Source organism: Phascolarctos cinereus, unplaced genomic scaffold (assembly GCF_003287225.1).
Source record: "Phascolarctos cinereus isolate Bilbo 61053 unplaced genomic scaffold, phaCin_HiC Scaffold_3;HRSCAF=262, whole genome shotgun sequence".
Taxonomy (NCBI): Eukaryota; Metazoa; Chordata; class Mammalia; order Diprotodontia; family Phascolarctidae; genus Phascolarctos; species Phascolarctos cinereus.
Window position 1 is genome coordinate 233,682,892 of NW_027555736.1, and position 26,543 is coordinate 233,709,434.

Consider the following 26,543-nt stretch of genomic DNA (forward strand, 5'->3'; position numbering starts at 1 on the left):
AACATGTCCAAACTGGCAAAGTGAACTTTAATAGGAACAGATATAAAGCCCTGCATTTCGTGTAGAAAACTATAAGTATAGGATCAGGTTGGGGAGGCAGAGTCTAAGACAGAATTCCATGTGAAAAAGATGTGGGGGTTGAGTTATCCATAAAACTGCCCAGGTTGAACAAATGTTTTGGTTTGATTCTGTGGATGGATCTGACTCATATCAGCACAATGCACCATCAGTGCTGTTAGAGCAAGGAGACCAGGTGCCTGATGTGTGAATGCTCCCTCTGGCTATCAGAGGGACTGGATAAGAAATTGAGAAGAGCATGAAAACATCAATATGGTGGTGCTGTGTGATGCGTGCAATTCCACTGCAAATAATGGTGAGCCACAGAGACTGCCTTTCCAATTCATTTTGTTTTATTTTTCATTTATTTTACGAATGAATTATATTTGGGTTAAGTCCCATTTCTAGATAAAACGATAAAAAGCCTGGCTCAGCCATGGCATTTCTCCTCATTGTAGCAATTCAACTTTTCTTGGAACAGAAACCCATGACTTCTATCAGGAAAGTGAGTCAATCTGGCAGAGTCTCAGAAAGAGCCACCCAGATTCTGTGCCAGTCTATTTGTCTTGTCAAGAGTCAGAAAGGTGGATCTAGTGCTTCTTATTACATTTTTTCTGTTATCTACCAGATGAACCAACACTGGAAAGAAAATGTGTATTCACATTGTGGAGTAAGAGAAATGAATGACAGAGTCAAGAAATTGACTTTAAACACACACACACACACACACACACACACACACATACACATGCGCGCGCGTGTGCGCGCACAGCTCTTAAACTGAAACCAATAGGATTCCAAGACTCTAGCCCTCCTAATTAAGGAATGAAGCTCCTTAGGAGAGGTGAACGGATCATTCTTGACACATAAGCTTCACCCAATATATAGAGAATATGAGGAGACTTTGTCATTGGTATTAACCCCTCCAAAAGCCATTTAGAGATCAACTATCTCATGTCAAATGGTAATTGACTTGAATCCTATGTCTTCACATCTCCCAGGCTCCATTGTTTTCAGTTTTGATAGAGGGATAATGTAATGTCAAAGGCTACCAGAGCCCTCCATTTGCTTTCTTTGAGAAAGGAGAAGGGGTGCTGACCACAATAGTTCTTAGGGAAACAGGTACTTCTGAAAGTAGCCTTTGCTAGTGTCCTCCTAAGCACACATACTCAAAGAATGCATGAATAAACAGATATCCTTCTGAACTCACCATGCTGCATGTGCTTACAACCATTCATGTTCACACAGATGTGACGTTTACTTTGTTCCTAATCCATGCATGGGCATTAATCATATGACCATTCACCTATTCCTCTTTATACATACACATATACATACACAGACACACAGATACACATACGTAGACACACACTCACTACCAGATGGTATCAACTTCAGAAGAAAACTAATTCCTCCCTACCCTACTTTCTAAACCTACGGTGAATGGAGGGGTCATTTCCAATTGAGAGTTAAGTAACCTGGGCTCTAGTCTTGTCATTGTTGTTAATTAGCCACGTGACTGAAAATAGGTCATTTCATCTGTAAAATCTTACGGTTGGACTATTATCTCTAAGGTCTCTTCCAGTCATGACATTCCATGACCACGTGATTGTTTTGTCCCCTAATACAAGCACAGAGCCCACAGGGCTTAGGAGAAGTATGGGGCTGATCTCCTGCAGAGCAAGGAGTCCTCTGGAGAAACCTAAGGAGGATCCTCAATTGGTTGTGACTGAAGAGTTGCTGGAAGCAGATCTTTCTGGCCCTGCATTCCTCCCATCAAATATCCTCTGGGCTCTCACACTTAGAAATTCATACAGAGCTCCTAGGAATATTGCCTTAGCCCAGTGAAGAGTGAGAGTCAAGTCATAGATAAAAAGGAAAAGGAGAACTGAAGAGAGAACTCTTGACTGTTTTTCATTTTTCCTATTGGGGTCAGGTATTGGAGGAAGTCAGCCATCAGGGGAAAGAGTGCTACCTTTAGTTGCCTTACAGTGTTGTGCAGTCCACAAGGGCTTAAGGACAGACCCCAGAAATTGTTTTATCTCATTTTTAAAAGGTTTCTTTATCAATTTCATTCATATGCTTAACCCTCTTCCTTCCCTATCCTAATTCTACTCCTCCATCCCCCAAACAAACCTCTCTCTGCTGTCTTTGTTAGTGAAGTCCTTTGATTTTTTAATATAAAACACCACCTAAAATAAACACAAACATACATACATCCTCCAGTGGAAAAACTGGAGAATGTCACCCTGTAATCCAAATGCCTCAGAAAATCCTTGATTCCCCCAAATGGGAGAATGCTTGGGGAGAGGGGCTGTTGCTGCTGGTCTGATGGAAACATTGCCCCGAATAGCTTCTCTCCCCTCCTTTGATAGCTGGGGACAGTAAAGCTGTGTCAAGGAGGGGGTAAGGTAGATTGTCCAGGAACACTATAGAATAAGAACAACTCTTCTGAGGTGGAGAGAGCTCAAAGACAGCTCAGTCCCCCAATCCTGTGTCCCACAGAGTCTAACAGTTTGGAAGGAGCCCTTCCGCATTCATCCACATGTGATGTTGGTGCTGTACTGGAGGTTTCAGTGGCCCAAAGGAACAGTGAGGTGGTTCAGTTTCTTGTCAGTAAGAAGGCTAGAGGCTAGGAACACCCCAGCCTCCGTGGAGTAGAACAGGAAAAGGAAAAGGAGGATGAGAAGGGATAGAAGAAGTCAAAGGTAGAAGAGTGAGGCAGGTGGCTAAAAGAAGAGAGTATGCAAGGTGGAGGAGGATGGCAGGGCCCAGCTCAGACCCGGGTGTGTTTGCAGGTCCTCGACGCGCCTGAGGTGGAGGGGACCTCCTCGTCTGCTGGGCTGCCTGACTCTTCTTTGCGTAGACCAAGGCCTATATGGGTCTGCAGGGCTGCTGGGGTTAGCCATTCCTTAGGGAGACAGCTCTGTAGAAAAGGGATGCATGAGCTGAAGTAGGCCAGGCGGTTCACCCAACGAGGTATCTCCCGGCCACACAGGATCTAGGAGGAGCAAACACAGAGAAAAGAACAGGTTTGATGCTAATGATACGTAGTTGTGTAGTAAAGGACTTCAGAGACACCCTACCACCACCACAACCCGTCCAAATCCCTGCTTCTAAGTGAAAGGATCATAAGACCACAGATGTAGAAATGGCGAAAAGGCACAAATCATGCGGCCCAGTCTCTTCATTTTATCGATGAAGATACTGAGGCCTTACACAAATCATATGTGGAAGAGCCAGAATTCAAACACAGGTCTTTTAACTCTAAATCCAACAATCTTATCATTGTCCCATACTTCCACCAAGGGAGACCCTGGGCATGACTTTCAGCCATTGTGAACCCCTAAAAAACCCAATGGAGCTCCTGGGTAGTAAGAGTGGACTGGGGTCTTAATTGGGCTAGAAGGTTTTCCCATCCCCTCACTACCTTCCCCTATTGCAGTAGCACTCACTGCTAGTCCAAGAACAGGAGCCCCTATAGGCTTGGGTATGCCTAGGTGACTGCCAGGGTAGGGCAAATGATTTGGGTCAAAATCCTAGATGTCCTTATTCAGTCTTCTGCTTCCCAGCTTCAGGCCTCTCTACCTTCAGGATCCCAGCAGAACTACTGGGGGGGACAAATTGTCCAGACAGAAATTTCTGTTGCCTCAATGCCAAAATCTCTGCATGGTGCCACTAATCTGCTATTCCATTTAATGCTTGGTAGCATCTCCTCCACTAAATAAATGGTTCTGCAAAGAGGGGCAAGCTTGAAAGCAAGTTTGTTTACCAAATCTTTACAGAAGTATCAAAGGGAATGATAGCAACCCCAAATCCCAAAGCCAGATGAGAGATGGAAGGACTCTAGAGCCAGGCAATCCCAACTGGCCCATATAGACCTTTCCAGCTGCTGAGAGGAAGGAATACACAAGGTCGGTTTTAATCAACCCCTTCATCGGATCACATTCCTTAGGAAATACCATTGTGGAGTGAAAATTGGATATTTCATCAAGAACTAGACTATTTCCGTAAGAATAATCCTTTGTATAGCTATGTACTTAACTTCAAAGAGCCTCTGTTTCCTTACCTAGGAATAATATTTGTATCATGTCATTAAGTAGTTATGAGGCAAGTACTTTGTAGACTTTGAAGCCCTATATGAATATAAGGTTTTTTTTAATACATGAACCTTTCTTCCTCTTATTGTTATGTCTATCCTTTGTTTTTACATTATTTTCATTCCAAATATATCCCTCTCCTATCCAATAAGTCATGGCTTGTAACAAAGATCTAAAAAGAAAGGATGGGAAGCAGTTTAGCAAAACCAACCAACATATTAACAATGTCTGACAGCAGATGCCAAGTTCCACATACATAATTCCCTGTATCTGCAAAGAAGATTCATTTTTATAACTTTTTCTTTAGGGCCAAACACAGTTACTTCAATTTCACTGGATTTGGTTTTTAGTTTTGTTCTTCATTTCTATTGTTACAGGAACTGTGCATATTGTTTTCCTTGACTCTATATCAGTTCATATGTTTTCTCATGCTTTGTTGGCATGTTCATATTGCTTTTTTCTGATAGCATAAAATATTCTGTTATTATCACATAGGAAATTTTGTTTAGCCATATTCCAATTGATGGTCATTGACTTTGCCTCCAAAATTTGCTGTGAATATTTTGATTTATAGCCCAATTTGATTTATATGGAATCTTTCTGACATCCTTGGTATATATGGCTAATCATGGAATGTCTGAATTAAAGGATATGAAAGTTTAAGTCTATATGTGTACTTTCTACATGCAAGTTACTGTGCTTGGTAAGATAGGAGTTACAAAGAAAGATAATTCAACAAATATATATGAAGCATCTACTATATGCAAGGAATTGTGCTTGATGCTAAAATATATCACAGTCTCTGCTATGAAGGAGATAATAGATGCAAAGGTCTTTGGGAAAGTTAAAAGAGCTACAAAAAGTTCAGATTGTTATTACTTCACTAAATCTTCCAAAAATGCCCCATCATGACATGGAGGTGATTCTGAATTCTTGAAGATTTATGCCTGTAGAATTAAAACTCTGGTGGGTCCTACCAAGGAAAAGCTTTGAGTAAGAGCTCAGTGATTATAGAATCATAGATTTAGTATTCAAGGGGACTTTAGATGTTATCTAGTTCAAAGCTCCCATTTTATAGATGAAGAACTAAGGCCCAGTATATGCGTTGTCTGAAAATTAACCTTGCCAAATTGGGGGAGGTCATCACCAGAAAGTGAACCACCAGGTAATGGAATTATTTGAGGTCATAAAAACTCTTTACTAAGACATAGAGAGGATTGTGATTGAGGGACAATCCATACTGATGAGAAATCATAGTCTTGAGGCATTGAAGTATATCATCATTATTGCCAATAATAATGATAATAATCTAGGGCAGTCTGGCAAATCAAATGAGAAAACCATTGTACAAAAGCATAGGATTTTTGGATTTGGTTATATTCTTATTAAACTAAAATATGAGAGGGCATAAAAAACAGTGATTCTGAAGAGGCAGCCTTGGAACTGCCCATTACACGGAAAAACAGGATTACACTGTGAGCCAGGAGACTTGGGTTCTTGTTTTGGCTTACCACTAATTAGTTGTGTGGCCTTGGGCAAGTCATTTTACCTGGCTAGATCCCAGTTTCCTCATCTGTGGAATGAGAGCTGGTCTATAGGATCTCTCAAAGTCCCTGCCTAACCTAACATTTTAGGCTTCTGTGAGAATCCAGTGCTTCAGAGAAGACTGGAAGTTTAATGGAGTTTGAAGATGAGGGAAGTAGGGAAGAGAAGAGAAAGAGTGAGAAAGAAAGAGAAAGAGAGGGAGAGAAAGACAACCAGAGACACAGAGAGACAGAGACAGAGACAGAGACAGAGAGAGAGAGACAGAGACAGAGACAGAGACAGAGAGAGAGAGAGAGAGAGAGAGAAAGAGAGAGAGAGAGAGAGAGAGAGAGAGAGAGAGAGAGAGAGAGAGAGAGAGAGAGAGAGAGAGAGAGAGAGAGAGAGAGAGAGAGAGAGAGAGAGAGGAATAAGTTGCCACACAAGCAGTAGCCCTGGAATTTCAGGTTTGAAAAACTTGCACAGATTAGGAAGCAGCAGGGGCAGCAGCTGTTTGGGGTTTTGTTCTGTTTTCTGGCTTTTAGCCCAGAAATATTGCTGGCATTTCCCTCATTCACTTCTGTGAGTATCTCAGGAGGACCACTCATTGAGTAGGGAACAAGCTGAAAACAGTATTTAGGGAACTTTGAGCAACAGCTCATCTATCACATCTCAGGCTAGGGCAGAGGTGCTAGAGGTAAGGCAAAGGTTCCCTTTACCTCTTCAAGTCAGGTCACACCACTCTGCCCCAGAGTCAGCCTTTCAATTGTTGTTCAGTCATTTTCAGTCGTGCCTAACTCTTTGTGACCCCGTTTGGGGTTTTCTTGGCAAAGATACTACAGTGATTTGCCATTTCCATCTCTAGCTTATTTTACAGATGAGGAAACTGAGGCAAACAGGATGAGGTGACTTGCCCAGGGTCACACAGCTGGTAAGTGCAGAGTCAGCCTTACTGAACAGGGATCTAAGACTTCAGGAGCCCACAGAATGGTGTTCTACCTAAAAATGTCTCTCAGCCTCAGCTTGCCAATGCCTGGATAGTCTATAATTTGGGGTCCATTTCTAAAGCTTCAGGTGTCTCTTAATTCTCGCCAGGTATCCACACAAGTTTATCATAACCTATCCAGAAAACCAGTGTGGGATCATTGAGGAAAAGTCATTCAAAGAAGGAATAATTTCCTATTTTGATAGCATTAGTACGCCAATAGTTCAAAGATATAGTTAGCAAGAGAGTTTATCAAGTTTTTCATAAAGGAGAAAGAAAACTCCACAAGAAAGAGAAGGAAGTTGGTAAAAGAGATAAATAAGACAAGTTAGTAAGAAAAATTAAGCAACTAGTGAGACACGGGCAAAGGAAGTTAGATGTGCTTGTCAAGATGTTAACAAAGTGGGGCAGTCAGGAGGACCTGAGTTCAATTCCAACCTCAGACACTTGACATTTACTAGTTGTGTGACCCTGAGCAAGTCACTTAACCCCACTGACTTGCCAAAAAAAAAAAAGATGGAAAAAAGGTGTCAACAAATCGAGGAAAGACAATGACAGCCCCATAGGCTGTTTGCCCTGCAGTTCTCCTGGGGAGCAACTAGCAACAAAGACAAAGTCTGTGGAATCTCACTTCTATCAAGTATGGAGAGCAGAGAGAAAATTGCAGTGACCTTCCTAGAGTATGCAAGTACACCAAGCCCAAGGGACTATAATTCATATTCAGAGGATATGAACTACAAGGGATTATAAAGGATATCAAAGGGCAGGCTGGTATCCTTCCAAGGAACATTTCTCCATTCACTAGGTTATCAAGGAGAATGATGTGTTCCTTTCAATAAAAAATGGGAGTGTGAATTTCAAGTAAGATAACCACTTTGCACTTTGCCAACTTTAAGGACTATATAGTAGACTTTGAAGTCAAGAAGATCCGAATTCAAGTTTTCCTCTGACACAGAATAGCTGTATGACAGAGGCCAAATCACTTAACTCTCAGTGCCCCAGGCAACTTATTAAGACTATAGGTTGCAGAGCAGGTGCTGGTCTTCATTGGTAGAGGATGTTTTGTCACCATTTTATTATATCAATGAAATTACAGATACAGTCCCCAACCATTAAAAGCTGCCATACTGTTATTATTAGTTAATTATAATTACTTATAATAATATTATTAATTATTATTACTATTAACTCCTGACAAGTTGACTAGCATCACACACACACACACACACAAACACACACACAAAATCCTGGGTTTTGTATTTCAAGTTACGGAAAAGAGGAAACTAAGCATGATTAGCTCTTAGATAATGGGGCAGAGGTTTTCACTCAAGTCGGGAGCTTTGGAAAGAAGGAAGAGAAAAGGGACAGGTGGCAATCATGATATGGAAGTAGCACAACTGTGGCAGCAGCCAGCATCTCCACATCTACATTTGCCTTCTTTGGACCATGCAATACAAGTAACCCTGCGCTTTTTTTTTTTTTATCATAGACAGTCCAGTAGCAGAAGCACTGAGAGGAAAAAAGCCATTTGAGAAGAACTAACCTTCCCCCACCAGCCCTTACTTCCACTTAATCAAGTTTATTGTTTGTTTGTTTTTATTCAGTTCAAGAATATATTTAAAACAACTTTGAGATATCATCTTACACCTATCAGATTGGCTAAGATAATAGATGCCCTTCAATTGGGGAATGGTGAAACAAGCCGTGGTATATGTTTGTGATGGAATACTACCGTGATATAAGAAAAGATGAGCTGGTTGATTTAGAAAAACATGGAAAGACTTGGACCTATGAAGATAGATGCTATCCACTTCCATAGAAAGAATTGACAAATAGAGATATGCATAGTATAGTCTTACTATGTATATATGTGTTATGCATGTGTGTATATATGTATATATGTGTGCATATATGTATATGTGTGTATGTTTATATATTTTTTCACGTTTAATTGTAGCCTTCTGGGGCGAGGAGGAAATAAAAAGTACATAGCAGAGAGCAAAAGAAAACCTAGAAGGAAGTACAAAAAAGCTGGGTAGCTTTGAAAACAATGTGTAGTATTTATTACATAGGTTTTCTTGAAATGGAAGTTTATTGTTTTATATTGAATCCTCTCGTGTTTGCTGAATGTTTTTTTTTTCCTTTTTTCACTTTGTACTTAATTAAAATGAATTTTAAAATTCAAAAAATAAAGAAAGAATACATTTGCCAGATTTAACATTATTTCTCATAAACATCTGTGGCTGAACATGCCCTTATATTATCTGATGTCCCTCTGTTTGCCACATGCCAAAGGAGACAGGGATCTTTCCCAGTTCAACCTCCAGCCCATTGTTAGAAAGTTTTGCTCTGTAACTCTGAGCATAAACACAAGTCATTTCATAACCAGTGATCTAAGTGCAAAATTATTCTGAATGCAAAATATATTTTATAAATCTGCCTCATAGACACAAATCAAGGTTACCCTATTGGTAAATGTGAAAAAAAGAGTACAGGGAAAGGATCTGGAAAGGACAATCTTGACTTATGTCAGGAGGTTAGAGGACAGAAGAATGCGACATGGAAGAGGAAGAGAAGGAATGCTGAACATTAGTAGGGGTTGGACATTCCATGTACATTCCATGGAGCTTATTCTGAACTGCCCTGACAGCTTCTGGTCAGCCACATGGACTGGCTCAACGCTGAAGCACTCAGGATTTGGGGCTTGATGAAGTGATTCCTTTACTGGTCTGTTGGTTCCATGATTGTGGCAAGAGGTGCTGCATTAAGAGATTTGGCCAATCAACCAGGAAGAGTGAAACACTCAGTGGCCCTTAAAGGGAGTACTCCCATATTCTATTTCTCTCTCTCTTCCCATACATTGAGTACATCAAGGCTTTTCAAGCTTCTCCTTGGAGCAGGGAGGAGGGAGGGGCTGGTATCCACCCCAACCCTGGCAGCAGGTAAAGGTCCTGCCTAGAAAAGCCTGAGCCTGGGCCTTGAGTCTCTGAATGTCTCTTCTTTTTTTGTGTTCCTCTCCTGAGCATAAGAGACCTCAGGGCATCAGTGAAATTTAGTAGGATGAGACCAATCACTAGAATAGGGATCTGGAATGATAAACCATGTTCAAATGGAAAAAGGAAAGGGGGTGGGGAGTGGATAGGAATAGTAGCATTAAGGAGATACATTTATGTGAAGGTTCGAGTAACAAGAGTGGGAAAAGAGCATGGAGAAAGAATTTGGGAGAAGAACAGTAAAAGTAAAAACAGAAGCAATTGCCTATTGTCATTAGAATATACTACAGATGACATATGCAGAATGAAGAAATAGATTAATTCAGGTAACAGATCACAAGCCTAGAACATAGAGATGGAATGGTATAGATGGAAGGCTTGCATTACCAATATCTTTGCTGGAGTTCTTTCTCTGCAAAAAGCCAAGTGGATAAGACCTTGGTTTGACTCAATATTTTCATCTTTCAAAAGGTGGAAGACAAACAAGAGGAATTATTATTCTTTTGCTCACCAAAAAGGAGGTACTGGTTGTCAGTGTAGAAGGGATGGGAACCTTGGGAAGTATAGCCACTCCTTCTTAGGATTGGTGGAGAGAAAAAAAACGGTGAAGAGTGAAGTGAGCAGAACCAAGAGAACATTGCATACAGTAATAGCAGTCTTGTTTTAAGAATAATTTAGTCATTTTGACTACTATAAACACACAAATTAAAAATAAAAGACATATGAAGAAAGATGCAATCTGCATCCAGAGAAAGAACTGATAAATAGAGGTATGTATAAAGCAATTTTACATATGTGTATGTATACCCTTATTTGTATCTAATAGTAGCCATCTCTAGGGCAGAGTAAGGGGGAAGGAAGAAAAAAAGAAATTTACATGGTCATTTTATTATATATTCCCAAGGAATTGTACATAATAGATTTACAGTTTCATGTAATCATCTTTTTTATTATGCTATATAATGGAAATGCTTGATTACTAAATCAATTCATTATATTAAATAAGAAATTAAAAATTATGATTAATTATAAGTATAATTATAAATATAAAATTATTTTAAAATTATAAAAGTAAATTAAAATAAAATAAATTTTAAAAGAACGGTAGGCATGATCTGATCTGTGGATTTCAAAGGCATCAGAGAAAGTCTAAGTATTATTCCATGGCCTATCATGCAACTAGGGAGGTCAGTCTGGGAAGGATGGGAAGTTCTTGAGAATGAAAAGGAAGAAAAAGGGTGATGTCTCACTTGAACCATGTGAACGAATACACAACTTATCTAACAACTTAGATTTAAGGGAGAAGCAAGGACTGGTAATGGATGGAGGAAGACAAAAACATGGTACAGTCCAAAGAATGATGTCAAGCCAGGGATACTAAAGCTCAGAGAACTGAAGATGGTGAAGGAAGCTATGGACCATGAAAACAACAGGTTTTAATTTTTTAGCTATATTGAAGAAAAGAATTAAGTTCAAAGAAAGGATAGGACTATTGTTCAAGGTTAATTGGACAATGACTGAAGTAAAGGTGGGAAAGGAAGTTAAGGACAATGAGAAAAGATGGGTTTTATTTTTTAGCTATATTGAAGAAAAGATTAGGTTCAAATAATGGATAGGAAGGACTATTGTTCAAGATGGATGGGACAATGACACCTGATGACAGAGAAGGCAGAGCTGTTCAGTTCTTATTTTGTTTCCATTTTCTATGTCAAGGACAATGATATTAGACTGAAATGGACAGAGCAAAAATGGCTAGAAGCAGCTAGGTGGTATAATGGACAGTGTTGGATCTGGAGTCAGGAAGACCTGAGTTCAAATTTGGCCTCAAACATTTACTAACTGTATGATCTTGGGCAATTCATTTAATAGTTGCCTGCCTCAGTTTCTTCTTTTGTAAAATGGGAAAAATAATAGCACCTAGCTCCCAGGGTTGTTGTGAGGATAAGATGAGATGTTTGTGGAGGTGTTTGCAACTCTTAAAGCTCTATGTAAATTCTAGCTATTATTAGTAGGAAGTTGAAGTCCAAAATAAGTAAAGAGAAAATCAGAAAACACTTGATGAGTTCCCGTCACAAGGTCCAAGTAAATGACAGTTCAGGTTATAGAAACAACTGGTACCTATTCCTAGACTGAGAAAATAAGGGCAATGCCATAGAAATAGTTTACCTAAATTTGAAGTAAATCATTTGACAAAGTATTTCGTGTGGTACTTGTGAAAAGAGCAGAGTTGAACAAGAATCCGTCACAGTGCTTTAAGAAATGGTTGAACAGCCAGACCAAAAGACTTGATGTCAGCTTCAATAGAGGTCTTCAGCTGAGCACTCCAGGGATCTGTGTTTGCCTCTAGGATGTTTAACATTTTATTAACTACCTTGATAAAGGCATAACTGTCAAGCTAATCAAATCTGCAGGTGACAAAAAATGGGAGAGATAGCTAACAAGTTGGATGACAAAGTCAGGATACAGAAAGATCTGCACAGGCTAGAATGCTGGGTTGACTCTAAATAAGATGAGATGTAATTGAGATTAAGGTAAACTTTTATATTTGGGCTCAAAAAGCAACTGTACAACTGCAATATGAGAGAGAAGTGGCTAGATCCATTCATCTGAAAAGGAGATGCTGATATAGACATAGATATATCCCAAGAGTAATATGGAAACCAAAAAAGTTAGTGCAATTTTTTTTCCATTTCAGATGGTCTTTTAAATAGGCTTCAGAAAATCAAGGAAAACTGTATAAATGAATTCGTTGGCCATGTCAAATACAATATAAATGGAATATGAATACTTTTTCCAAAAAAAAAAGGACAATACAAACAAACATTTTCAAGAACCCCTTTTATTGTGGGAGAGTCTATTTCTGCCTAAGCCATAATGCCTCTATGTAGATTGAAATATTCTCAATTTTTCTTCAGTCAATAAGTATTTATCAAGCACGTCTATGTGGCAGACCCTGTACTAAGTGTTAGGAATATAAAAAGAAAACGCAAAGGAGCTCACAGTCTAATGGAGAAAACAACATGTAAATAAACAGGTACATAGAAGATACATGTAGAGCAGGTGAAAGATAACCTTAGAGGGAAAGGCTTTCTAGAAGGGCTTCCTAGAGGCAGTGAATCTGAGCATTCAAAGAAGCCAGGAATTCTGTGAAGCAGAAGTGAGTGAGTCGGGAAAGAAATTCAGGTATTGAGAATAGCCAATGGAAAGGCACAGAGACAGGAGATTAGGTGTTGCTGCAAGGATCAGCAAGTAGGCTGGAGGAATAGAGTAAGATGACTTGGAAGATAGGAAGAGGTCAGGTTACAAGGGACTTTAAATGCCAAACACGGGACTTTATGTTTGATCCTGGAAGTAATAGGGAGCCAATTGAGTTTATTGAATGGGGTGTTGGGGTAAGAGTAGTGACATGATCAGATCTACACTTCTCCATGGCAGGAAAGGGGAGTGGGATGTGATATCTAATGTTAGCCATTTGTACTTTAAGAAAACTACTTTGCTCGCTGTGTGGATGATGGCTCTAAGTGGGGAGACAGTTGAGGAAGGGAGATGAATTAGAAGGTTATAGCAATAGTCCAATTGAAAGGCAAAGAAGTACAAAAAAAAAAAGAAGAAGAAAAAGAAAGGCAAAGAGGGCCTGAACTAGGATTGTGGAAAAAGGGAAGCCCATCCAAGATGTGTAGTGATGGTAGAAACAAGATTTTTAAGTGGATTGGATATTTGGGATGATTGAGTGAAGAGTAAAGGATAACACCAAAGCTGAGAAACTGAGTGGAAGGACAGTGGTATCTGAAACAAGAATAAGGAAGTTTGGAAGAGGATGGGTTGACAGGAGGGAGAGGGGAGAGGGGGAAGATGAGTTTTGTTCAATTTGAGATATTCAATAACAGTTGATGTTCCAGGACGGGATCTCAGGAGAGAGACTTGGGCTAGATGTATAGATCTTGAAATTGTCTACATAGAAATGATATCGAGCCCATGAGAACTGATGAGATAGTACAGAGAGAAAAGAGGAGATGGCCTCATGGGACAACCATGCTTAATAGGAATGACTTGATCAGAGATCCATCAAAGGAGGCAGAGAAGGAACAGTCAGACAGGTAAGAAGAAAACTGTAAGAGAGCAGCTAAAGAGGAGAGAAAGTCCAGGAGGAAAAGGTGATCAACAGGAAAAGATAACCAATTGCTGCAGAGAGACAAAGAAGGATGAAGACCAAAGCTAAGACCTTTAAATTTGGCAATTAAGAAATCATTGTTAGCTTTGGAGAGAGCATTTTCAGTTAAGTGATGAGGTTGGAAGGCATATGGCAAGAATTGAGAAGTGAAGGACAGGAGAAGACATGGAGGCACTGGGGTGCAATTGGAACATATTCTTAATTCTCCAAAGTTCTCTGAAAGCTGGGCAGTGGTAGAGGAGGAAGGAAATCAAGTATTGTTCTTTCAAGTGCCTCCTCCTGTGCCTTGCCCTTAAAAGTCCCAATAAACTCCACTAGGCGGAGTCTTAATGGTCTCCTAAATGACACATAAAGGCTCCCAAACACTCTGTTCAGCACAGCTCTTAGACATTTTCAAAATTAATGGTCTTTTGTGAGGCCCCAGGTCTAGCATTACTGGTGGGCCTAAGGATTAAAATCACTTCCAAATACAAAGTTTTGTAAATTCAACAAATGGCATTTTACAAAGCTTAGCATTGATTACAGTCTGCCTAGTACTTATAAGGACCTGTCCCAACCCAAGTAACTGAAAAAAAATGAAAACTAGAATAATACAAACAAATTAACATTTGTGAAAAATACAGAAAAGGAGAAGGAAAAACTGAGTCGCCTCTCTCAGAGAAGACTCTAGTCCCTAGTGAGCTCCCAGAATATGTGGGGCTTTCCCCTTAGGGACTAGACTGGATGTCTTACTCTCAAGTAAAATAACAAAACCAGCCTGAATGAAAATTACTCTGAGTCACAGCAATATAAAAGGCACCCCAAACTTCCCCAACAGATCCCTGAAAAAACTAAGACATCCTCATGGATCCCTGTTATGCACAGAGCAATCCAAATAGAGTTCTGAACTCATTCCACAATAGGACAAGCAGACCAAAAAATAAAAAAAAAAAAACTAAACTAAAACCTCAAATGAGCTCCAAACACAAGCGGCTCCCAAAAAGGATTAAGTACTCAACGCTGACTTCAATCAGCCCTTCAAAATTCCATTCTGGGCTAGTTCACTCTTTCTCTGCCACTCCTCTAAGGGGCCACTCTCAGCCATGGCTTCCAATCTCACCATTCAATACTGGACCAAGATCAGTCCTAAAAGGATCTTGACCTCTGAAGAGAAGGGTCAGTCTCTTTTTTGTCACAAACTCTGTCTCAATGCATCACTGCGCTTTACATGACAAAGTAAAATTTTCGATGATGAAATAGACTTAAAACAGCAGCCTCAGCAGTGCATTTTCCCACGGCTTGCATTTTCAGTTGGCCCATAGGGTGCGTGGAGGAGCATCATGGACCAGCAGAAGTTGAGGACACGACCCTTGAGAACAGCCGCCTTAGCTGAACCAGGATACAAACCCAGAAGAGCGACGCGGTCACAAGAGCAAAACTCACGAAGGGCAGGGTTTACTTTCACCTTTGCTGCAGAGCCGTGATAAGAGGGAAGCTGCTGCCAAGAAAGAGATCTGAGTCAGGCTCGAAAGATTTCTCCTCTGGCTCCTACCATGCCCTGTCCTTTCAAGCTCCCTGGCTTTAGCAATAAAAAGCTCAGGCTACTCCCTTTACTTGTAATAATCATATCTTTCCTTTCTACCAGAGAAGACAGGAGGTGGAGATGAGGAGGGAAAGAATTCCAAGCAAGGGAGACAGCCAGAATATATGTACCACTGGATGTGGGTCATAGGCCTATCCCCTCAATCCAGTCCCCAATACACTATTATGCATTAGTTGCTAGGATACCTTAACGTTTTTCTTTAATTGTTTCATGTGTTAACATTGTATTCTAATTGTTTCTCTTCCTTTGAATCCTCTCTTAGTACCTAGGACAGTGCCTAGAGCTCTGAAGTCAGGTTCTAAATCTCTACCATGCCCGAACATGGTAACTGCTCAGTAGTTATTGTTATAAAACTTAGAGCTACAATTAATTATTTAGATTTTCCGCCTAGACCAATATAAGGCAGCTCAAACTTTTTGGTCTTAGGATCCCTTTGTACTCTTAAAAATTATTGAACTTTTATTTATGCAGGATCTATCAATATTTACCGTATAGTTGTGGCCTCACAGATGCCCTGAAAAGATCTTGGGGATTCCCAAGGGTCCCCAGGTCACACTTGGAGAACTACTGATGTAGAGAACTTGTATGTGAAAATTCCAACTATCAACGAAGATCAGCAACTAATCCGCAACTTAGAAAGTTCCCTACGCCACTGAGAGGTTAAGTGAGTTGCCCAAACTCATATAACTGGTATATTTCAGAGGCAGGGATTGAACCCAGGTCTTCCTGATGCCAAGATTGGTTGGTCCATTATCCTCTATGCCCGGGGTTCTTATTCTTTTTTGTGTCATGGCTCCCTTTGGCAGTCCCATGAAGCCTCAGGATCTCTTCTCAGAATGTCTTTTTTTTTTTTGCTTTTTAGGCAATTGGGGTTAAGTGACTTGCCCAGGGTCACACAGCTAGTAAGTGTCAAGTGTTTGGTCTGAGGCCGGATTTGAACTCAGGTCCTCCTGACTTCAGGGCTGGTGCTCTATCCACTGTGCCACCTAGCTGCCCCTCAGAATGTCTTTAAATACATGAGATTATAAAAGAAAGCAATCATATAGAAATAAAGTTATCAAAATATTTTTTAAAAGTGGGTTCATGAACACCAGCTTAAGAATCACTGTTCTAGGCCATGCTGAATCTTACTATATAGTCTATTCCCTTTTACTTTTATAATGGGGGCTTGGCACGTGTCTAGGCCACCTAAAGTTGGTGATGCTATCTTGGGGGGCATCTAAGCATGTGCCAAATTCCCATTGCAATTTTATAAATGAAGTCCAGAGAGAAGTAGCTGGCACCGGGACCGAGATCTCATGACTCCTCTCCTAGGCCAGGAATGAAGTGAATGAATGAACCCAAGGCCCCTGCTGACGCTCACCTCTGCCAGGGCATCTGAGAAGTGGTTGCAGTTCTTGTGCATGAGGTGGTAGGCATTGCCTTTGTACTCCTTCCCCAGCTCCTCCAAGATCTTGTCCACATCTTCTTCTGTGAAGTCAGTGGTGCCCAGGGCTATGGCTTCTCTGTGGCAGGAAATATTAAGGTGAGAGAAGACCTCCAGCTGTGTATAGCCAACCCCTGTGGATAGTAGGGACAACCCCATTGACCAAGAGGCCTGAGAAGCAAGAGGGGAAAATGGAGCTTGGTTCACCAAAAGAGTTCCTCTAGTGCGGCAGAGAATGATCATTCTGTTTATATACCAGGCCAACTTCTAAAGTCTTAAATTTATATCTTCCAACTTGGAAGGCTATATATAGATCCTCCAATACATACATGAAAACACACACGGACACACACACATACATACATACACACACACACACACACACGGAGCACAAAACACTGTGGTTCTGAGGGAGGACAATAAAAGTAGCTGTGTCCTTTTGTGATTTCTTTCTCTCCTTCTCCAACTTTATCGAAGTGTCTGTGAAGGAGAAACAGGCATTTGCAGCTGGGGAAAGGAGAAGCAGAGTATTTAAAATCAATCAACAAACATTTATTAAGAGCCCACTAGAAGCACAAAAAAACAATAGTTTCAGGGATGGTGAATATTGATTAGAGCCAAACGGAGTCCCAATTTCATCACTCGCTACCCATGTGACCATGTGTGGATACAACCTCTCCAAGCCTCAGTTTCCTCCTCTATAAAATGGAAATAATAATTAATAATAATACATGCAAGAGCTGATGCCCTATGTAGTTATGAGGATTAAATAAGATCATATTTGTGAAATGTTTTTTAAATTGTAAAATGCTGCGCAAACTTAAGTAATAGCTTGTGGCCCTAGGTGCTGTGAATATGGAAGCTTAAAAAGTATTCTCTGTTGGGTGAAAGAATTCTGGGTATATATATTCTTGTGAGACTGACGAGTGAGAATCAGTGCTGGCAAATGTGAAGGCTGAACTTGGGAGCCACAGCAATACATTTTGGACTTGTGAGAGAAGAGTGAGTGGCCAGAGCAATAATGCAATGGACTTAGAACAAATCTCATATTTGTCCTCAGGGGGATAGGAAAGTGAGAATAGAGCCTAGAACTAGGGCTTTGACCTGGTTCCTCATACATTCTCCCAAGATATACCAGTATGGAGTCACCAATAATGAAAGACCATAGAACCAGATTCTTTCCAGCACAGCATATTTGAATTTTGAACATCTGAGCTCCTCCCATTTTCTATTTCAGAAGAATGCCTTGGGGACACCGAATGACTTAGGACATTGCGTGACTTCATGTAAAAGTATGAACAATCACTCTTCCAATTTGAGGACATGGGTCAAGCCCCATTCCCTCCTTCCTTTCTTTTCCTACACTAAGCATACGTCATTGAACACCTCCCCCCAAAACTCTCATGTCTCCAGTTTGCAACCTCAGCATCCTCTGGATCATATTTATAACTTTATCCATTGAAGAAGCCGCCTGGGATAGACCCTCGAGCTTAAGCCAACTGAGGAAGGGGACTAATGGGCCAAATAAGGAACTTCCCTGAAAGAATGTCTAGGAAAGGATTTGAAGAAGGGCCGGGGGAGGAAGGTTCCTTACTTGAATTTAAACGTTTCTCCCAGCTCCACTGCACTTCCAGGTGTAATCTCAAAGATCCCACTGAAAGGATAAGGATGGCCCCCATAGGCAAACTCTAAACAAGGGAGGAAGAGATCACAAGAGTCAGATAAATCAGAGAAGATGCCTCAGAAACAACCACCATTAGGTTTCTCTTGGCCATGTCATCAGGACAGCAGTCTCTGCCTTTGCCCTCTGGGACCTTCCTCTTTCTTTCCCTAATAGTCCCCCATCTTTCACAACCCTCCCAATTCTCTCATCGTAAACCTCCTGATCTTTACCAATGGTCTTCTTCTTAATCCCAATATTGGCTATAACTGGGTTATAAAGTTGAACCCAGACCCTACAGTATTCTGGCCTAGGCATAGGGCTTTAGTTTCTACCTTCCTGACTCCCAGGATTTTCCTGTTCCCTTTTCCAATCATAGTAAAACCACCTGCTTAGTATGTACCCATTTCAATGAAGACAATGGACATTATCAATGAGAAAGAGATATGAGGGCCCTGAATATAGAGATTCTTAAGGTTCCCAGGAGGAGGCTAGGGCCCATTGGATATTCCTACAGGCAGACACTACGCTCCTACAGGATTTTTCCTGCCCAGAACACACATATAACCACCTCTCTTGTACCAAACATAGCCTAAATCATTAATAATTCTGAATACAAAACTTAAACATAGCCTAAATCACGAATAATTCTGAATACAAAACTTGTGTCTGAGTCAAAGTCCTCCCCTAATATGATAGCAAGTTTGTCATGAATAGCATGATCTACCCCCCCCCAAAGTGTTAAAATGAAGGACGAGAGGAAAGAGTACTACTGGGTTCCCATCCCTGCAACTTACTACTTATATGCCCTCAATACAAACAATGTAACCTCTCTTGACCTCATTAGAAATGACACCCCATTGGAAATGGAACACATTGAGGTGTGGTTCAACTATCAAAACATGAGCATATCTTCATCTCAAATGTGTAGGGCTGGGGGCAGCCAGGTGGCACAGTGGATAGAGCACCGGCCCTGAAGTCAGGAGGACCTGAATTCAGATTCGGCTTCTAACCAAACACTTGACACTTACTAGCTGTGTGACCCTGGGCAAGTCACTTAACCCCAATTGCCTAAAAAAAAAATGTGTAGGGCTCATAAATTTGAGGTGCTACGTATCAGAGCTTCAATATGTAGCTCACTCTTTTAACAAACCACAACTAGTCCATATTGAAAGATTTTCCATCCGTATAGTATAACTTGTTATTGTTCAGTCATGTCCCACTCTACATGACTCCATGGATGTTATACATGGTTTGCCATTTTCTTCTCCGGTGTGTCACCATTTTACAGATGAGGAACTGAGGCAAGTAGGGAATGACTTGCCCAGGTCACGCAGCTAGTTAAGTGTTTGAAGTCAGATTTGAACTCAGATCTTCTTGACTCCAGGCCCAGTGCTTGATCCACTGCACCATCTAGTTGCCCTATAATATAACTTTACTAAATTGTATTTCCTTGTTTGCAGAAGAAACTTTTATTTTAAAACAAAGCAATGTGGTTATGCATTTATGATGTGATGAGATTCTACTAAAGAACTCTTAGTTTTTAAGTCTTGGTATAGTCAGACCACAGTACCCAAAAGTCTGAGTTCTTGTGCCTATTGTGACTTTTTAAATGAGGTTTTTATTTCCATTCTGTTCAAAGTACTATAATAATTTCTAAAAGGAAATGATATTGGAGATGTTTGCAGGAGGATTGTAACATCTGTAAAGTGAGAGAGTTGGAGATATACTAAATGACCCACTAAAGTCTTCGCCACTTCTAAATCTATGGTGCGATATCAAATCTGCCTAGAGGTCTCTGAGGGGTCCCTTGGACCACTTTTGCAGAATGCGATGATGGTTTAAATCACTGCACCATCTGTCTAGTAGTTCAGCATTGTGAAAGTTTTCTCAGACTTTAGGGCCATTGTCTCATCCTGACTAGGAGATGCCCTTGGATGTGACCCGAGCAGAGCCTACAAAAATGACCCCCTTCAAGAACTCCCCCATGCTGCCCTCCTTCCTCCCCTATCAGTTTCACTTCTCAGGTAAAAGTTGCTAAGGGTGTTACAGAAAACAGACCTATTACTTCTTCTGGCCTTTATTCTCTGTATTTCCCAATAACCTGTGTGTTTACTCGCCAACTTCGTCACACCTTCTCCCCACGGGATTAGCCCATCATCCCACATGGAAAAGCCCCAAATTAAATCAGCACCACCACCCTCACCCCCCCAGTTAACTGTACAGGAGGCTCTACCTCGGCCATAAATCTCGATGCCTGAATGGAACACACCAATGCCCAGAGTAGAAGTGTACTCATTGATCCAGTACTGTAGGGAGAAGAAAAGAGCATTAGAAGGGCAGTCACAACCCCAGGAAAACTCTTGTTCCATAGTTCATGAGCCCCTTCCAGAAAAATCCAGCCCATAGATAGCCAAAATCCTAAGTGGAACTCTAGTCCAAGGGTAGGCAACTATATATAGAGTCAGATTAAAGTAACTGGAGTGTCCTAAAATATTCAGGAATTATAGAATTCTTCATGCTATAACTGAGAGTGAATAACCAATATATTAATATTATCTCACTTCAGAGGATAAATCATTTGTCAGCATAAAGAAAGGAGCATTGGGTTGAGAATTGGGCAATTTGGCTCCTAAGTCCAGTTCGGCCACTATCTAGATGCATGAAAAATTTGGCCAAACCACTTTACCTCCTAAGTCCACATTTTACTGATTTGTAAAATAAGGCAATATCAGAAGTCTCTTTCAACTCTTAAATCCTAGACCCTACCCTGTTATATAAATTATCGTATTTTAAAATATATTCATTATGAACTTAACAAACATGATATTTACAAAGAACAGAAAAAGAGGATTGTATATGAAACTGTGTATATGAAGTCACCATTATACAACAACTTCCTTTGTTAAAGTATATATTACATTTAACACAACAGTGCCAATACTACCCTGCTCGTCAATGTCTCCTTCTGAACATCCCTATACTCTCTTTGGTGTATTATTCTCATTTCATTGATGCTGTTTCCTCTCCTTTTTGCTTCATTATTTCTATCCCACAAATCCCCTCCCAATTCTCCTCTCCCACCCCAAAATAAAAGCCCTACTTTGTTACAAATAAGCAAAATGAAGCAAAACAATTCACACATTGTCCCTGTCCAAAAATATATCTCTCAGCCTGCAGCCTCTAGCCCATTACGTCCCTGCCATGGGGTGGGAAGCATGATTCATTATCATCTTTTGGGAGACATGATTGGTCATTACACTGATCAGAGTTCTTCAATGTTTCTAAATTATTTTCCTTTGCATTATGGCAGTAACTACATAAATTGTTTTCTTGGTTCTGCTCACTTCACTCTGCATTAGAAATCTTCCCAGGCTTCTCTGAATCCATTCTTTTTGTCATTTCTTATGGCACAATAATATATCATTACATTCATATATTATAATTTATTGTCATTCCCCAGTTAATGGGAATCCACTTTGTTTCCAGTTCTTTGCTACAGCAAAAAATAGCTGCCATAAATATTTTTTTCAACAATTGGTTCCTTTTCTTCTTTTTTTGATCTCTTTAAGGTATAGTAGTTTTATCCCTGGGTCAAAAGGCATGCAGATTTTAGTGATTTTTTTGTGTGTGTATAGTTCCAAATTGCTTTCCAGAATGGTTAGATCAATTCAAAACTCCATCACCGGTTTCTAACTGTGTCTTTCTTTGAATGTCACCTCATATACATGTTATTGTTATTTTCCATTTTTGTCATCTTTGCCAACTGATGGGTTCGAGGGGGATATTCAGAATTACTTTTATTTGAACTTCTGTTCATGTTAGTAATTTGGAACATTTTTATGTAGTTATCTATTTTCTTTTGAGAATTGATTTTTTATGTCCTTTGATCATTTATCTATTGGGCAATGGCTCTTGTTCTCATATATTTGTATCAATTCCCTATATAGATTGCATAGCAGACCTCTGTCAAAGAAATTCACTGCAAAGATCTTTCTTAGTTGACTGCTTCTCTTCTCAGTCTAATTGCATTAATTCTTTAAGAAAATCTTTTCAATTTTGTAAAATCCGTTGTAGAATAAAAAAATACTTTTATTTTTGCAGCCATGTTTGCTCAAAGCTTTTATTTTCAAAATAGCTGACCACACCGGGAACACAGCTTTTTTAAGGAAGTAGCTCCCACCCTTGATAGGATCGAAGTGCCTTATACATTAGCAAACAGAAATTTTTTTTAAAAAACCATTAGGTGAAAGAAGGGTGAGGACGTGGTTCTGACTGAATGTGCCACTGTAGGAAATCAGGGAAATGAGACTAAGTTGAGTAGCATCCAAGCGAACCAACATTACATCCTTGCTGAATCTCTCCTCCCTGCTACTGTGGAATAACCTTCTTTTGTTAAGTGTTATGTGATTTGTAAGTGTCTCATTTCATTCTAATCCCTAGCCTGGACTACCAGATTCACCTGGCCCTGAACATTTGGAATAACCTATACAATCAATATATAAGGATCTTATACCTGAAGTGGGGAAAGAGAGGAGTTCCATGGGATTGAGTGGCCTGGTATAGAAGACTGCTACTTTTAGCCACACATAGCAAGTCCTCCCCCTGGGGTCAAAAAGGGGTCTTCATTGATTAGTCTTTGAGTTTTCGAGAAAGTGGACAAGGAGAATAAGGATATTGTTGGCATTCATTCCCTGCCTGTTGTTAATGGCCCTAGAAAAACTGGATTGCCAGCTTAAGGAAACCCAAAGCAAACTATCAGCTGTTGGAAATGGATGAATGTGCTTTTGGTCTTTGAGGACTGCACCTTGAAGTCAGAGTACAATTCAGGAACTGAGTAATAGCACAAATAAAAGTCGTGAAACTGATGGAAACAGAGACTGACCTATGGGCATTAAGTATAGTCTCCAACCTGGAGATTAAAAAAAAAAAAGTGAAATAGCCCTACTGAAATCAGGGCCATAGAGGGAGATAATAGAAGTGAGAGCAAGGAGAAAAAAAGGAACCTTCCCCAATAGTGAGGAAATCTTGAGCCTATCCTATCACCACCCCTAGAGGGGTTACTTCCAATTTGAGGGTGAGAGGGCATGTGGTCTTTGACTAACAAGAAGTTGAGGAGGCTTAGGATAAGGTTAGATGAGACTCTGATGAATCACTAGAACAATGATTGGTGAGGTCATGGTCTAAATGGGGTGATGAATATCTCTTCTCAGCTTCCAATTACATTAGTTTGGGGAATCTCATAGAGGATTTACATTTGCAAAGTCAGTTAAAACGGCTAGTGGCCCCAGATGGGAATTGAACTCTCTCCATTTTCAGATGGCTAAGATGAGGAGTTTCACAAGCCCGGCCTAGCAAAGGTGATCTCCCTCTGTAAGGGTCTCCACTGGGGCATTGTCAAGGGAGGGGGCAAAATTAAAAATAAAATTAAAAAGATACTTTTAATTAAGTTAAATTATTTAATTAAATTAAATTAATTAAAATTTAAAAAAACAGGTTTGGTGGACCCTACTGTGGTCCCTTAGATCCTAAGATCTGTCGATGTCAGGAACCGTTAGATGTGCATGTACACACGCATACACACATACGTGCACACACACCAAGTAGAGAAATTTGAATTCATCAACATAGCAACTATCAATGTAAAGAGGAACTTAGGGCACTTTGGAGATAACAGGATAAAGTATGCCATCCTCTACCCTTCTAGATGGGCAGAGGGTGTTGACACCCTTTTCTATAAGGAACTTGTGTTGGCAGTCCCAGGCCACTCAAGTACAACATGCACTCTTAGGAGTCAGTAGTTATATGAGCACTGATAGCAACCTCTATGCCAGTTACTGTGCATTATGCTAAACAGAAACCTTTGGAGTTGCCTAGTTAATCCTATATTGTTAACATCAAACACCAGGTCTGAAGAGGTACAAAAGCTATTTCTTCTCTAGTGAGGAAGACAAGGGAAGCTAAAGTAATTTGCTACCACCTTTTTCCTTACAATAACCCTATGTGGCCAATGAGTAAGGTGGATGTCATCTGGCAACTTACAAGCTGCTGAACAGAGTTGTCATGCCAATTACTGTAACCATTCCAAACCTCCTATATGGTAGAACAGGCAGCCCAGGCCATGGGTGAGTGGTATGGGATTATGCCTTTTTCTCTCTTCCTGTGGCTGAAACTAGCCAAGAAGAGTTTGCATTCATATATGAAAGAGTCCAGTATACTTTCACCATCTTTTGGGGCTAACAACTACCTGGTAGAGCCATGATCTGATGAGCAAAGACCTGAAAGAGGTCTCAGTCCCTGAAGGCATTAATATCCATCACAATATTGATGACATCATGTTGACCAAAGATAAGGCCATGATGGCAGAGAGTCTAGGTTGGAAAGTAGCCTATATGAGGGACAAGAGGTAGGAAATCAACCTAAAGAAAATACAAAGTCCAACCTACCCATTCAAAAATGGCGGGATACTGTGAATGGGGAGAATTCAAATTATTCCTGGCATGATCTGGAACAAATGGCTGATGGTTACTTCACCACAAATCAATACAGAGCGTAGGAGCTAGTAGACTCTTTGTCTCTACCTGGGCATTCTGCTGACCCCAATTTATTTAGTCATTTGCAAGTCTGCCTCTTTCAGGTAGGGTCCAGAACAAGCTACAACCCTGGAGAACCTAAAACCAGTTGTCCAGCGGGCTCTCGTCTTCCATGACTCCCTGGTGCTGATGGTTTTGAATGTCTCTGTCCATAAGGAGCAGGCCAAATGGAGCCTTTGGCAGTCACCAAGAAGTGATTAGTTTCAATGATCACAAGGCTTCCAGGGTACAAGCTCCCCACAGTGATCAATTACTATACCACTTTGGAAAAACAGGTACTCATTTGTTATTAGGCCCTAATAACAATTCCAGTTACTACTGAATGGATAATAACATCATAAGAGTCATAACATCACCCTTCAACTAGAGTTTCCTATTATAAGTTGGAGTATATAAGGTGGTCTCTCTAACAAGATGGACAGAGCTCAGGAGGCCTGCAATAATAAGTGGAAAAGATCCAACCAAGACCATGCTTGTTTAGGTCCCTGCCCCATTAACACCTTTAATGAATAGATTTGGACTCTACCACAGCCTGAGGCCTCCAGACCGAGCCCAGGTCTGATGCCCAGCCTGCTCAGCTAGTTCAGTGGTGCCTGGGTCCTGAAGAACACTCTTTTTACCTAGTTTTCCAATGACTCTGCCAATGAAAGAGAAAAATTCTTCTTTTCTTAGCATAGATTAAGTATACAAACATGTAATTCAAGCCTTCAAGATTTACAGTGGTGGGGGTTTTTTATATAAAGCAAGATCTGTATAAAAGACTTTAGATAAAAAGAAAAGAGTATATAACAGTACCAGCTATCAGAGAGAAACAAAGAGAAAGGGTTGATCTACCTCGGTCCTTGAAAGGGAGAACACAATTGGCAGCCTCAGTCCAAGATCTTTGTTCCAAGACACATCAGCCACCGAGTGGCCTTCAATAATCTCTTCCTTGTCTGCCTCAGTGCTCGTTCACTCTCTCTCTCTCTCTCTCTCTCTCTCTCTCTCTCTCTCTCTCTCTCTCCTCTTCTCTCCTCTCCTTTCCTCTCCTCTCCCTCCATCCTCTCTTCCTCCCCTCCCTCCTCCTCCTCTTCTTCTTCTTCTCCTCCTCCCCTCTCAAATGCTGGGTCCCCAAACTCTCAAATTTGGGTTTGCTAGAGGCAAACCTAGGCTGGCATTGCCCAAGTACTTCTTCATCCCTACTTCTAGAAGCCTGCTTCTCTAAACTCTCTAGGCACTTGAACTGTTTAAGAAACCCCTCCCTTCCCTATCCTAGAGTCTGAGGTTCCCCTCTCCTGAGGCCATAGGGTTAAAAGAGCATATATAACTGTAGTGGGCCCCTGCTGATATCTATCCACGGCTGGGTCCAAGTATCAAACAGCAAGCATTTATTAAGCATTTGCTTTGCCTAGAATTCTCTCCCTTCTCATTTCTGCCTCCTCCCTAGCTTCCTTCAAGTCCTAGCTAAAACCCCAC

At 40.6% G+C, this 26,543-nt stretch overlaps 1 protein-coding gene across 1 annotated transcript in view; it reads right to left on the bottom strand.

Annotated features, from left to right (window-relative positions):
* Positions 1 to 395: 395 nt before the first annotated feature.
* Positions 396 to 26,543, bottom strand: part of LOC110208384 (deubiquitinase DESI2-like) — a 98,268-nt gene continuing 72,120 nt past the window's right edge. The window contains exons 2-5 of the mRNA XM_020986405.2: positions 20,732 to 20,804; positions 18,430 to 18,523; positions 16,773 to 16,914; positions 396 to 3,058 (exon numbers count right to left, since the gene is read on the bottom strand). Coding sequence (XP_020842064.1) covers positions 2,834 to 3,058; positions 16,773 to 16,914; positions 18,430 to 18,523; positions 20,732 to 20,804 — 534 coding nt within the window. The 3' untranslated portion in view covers positions 396 to 2,833. The remainder of the gene's footprint in view (positions 3,059 to 16,772; positions 16,915 to 18,429; positions 18,524 to 20,731; positions 20,805 to 26,543) is intronic.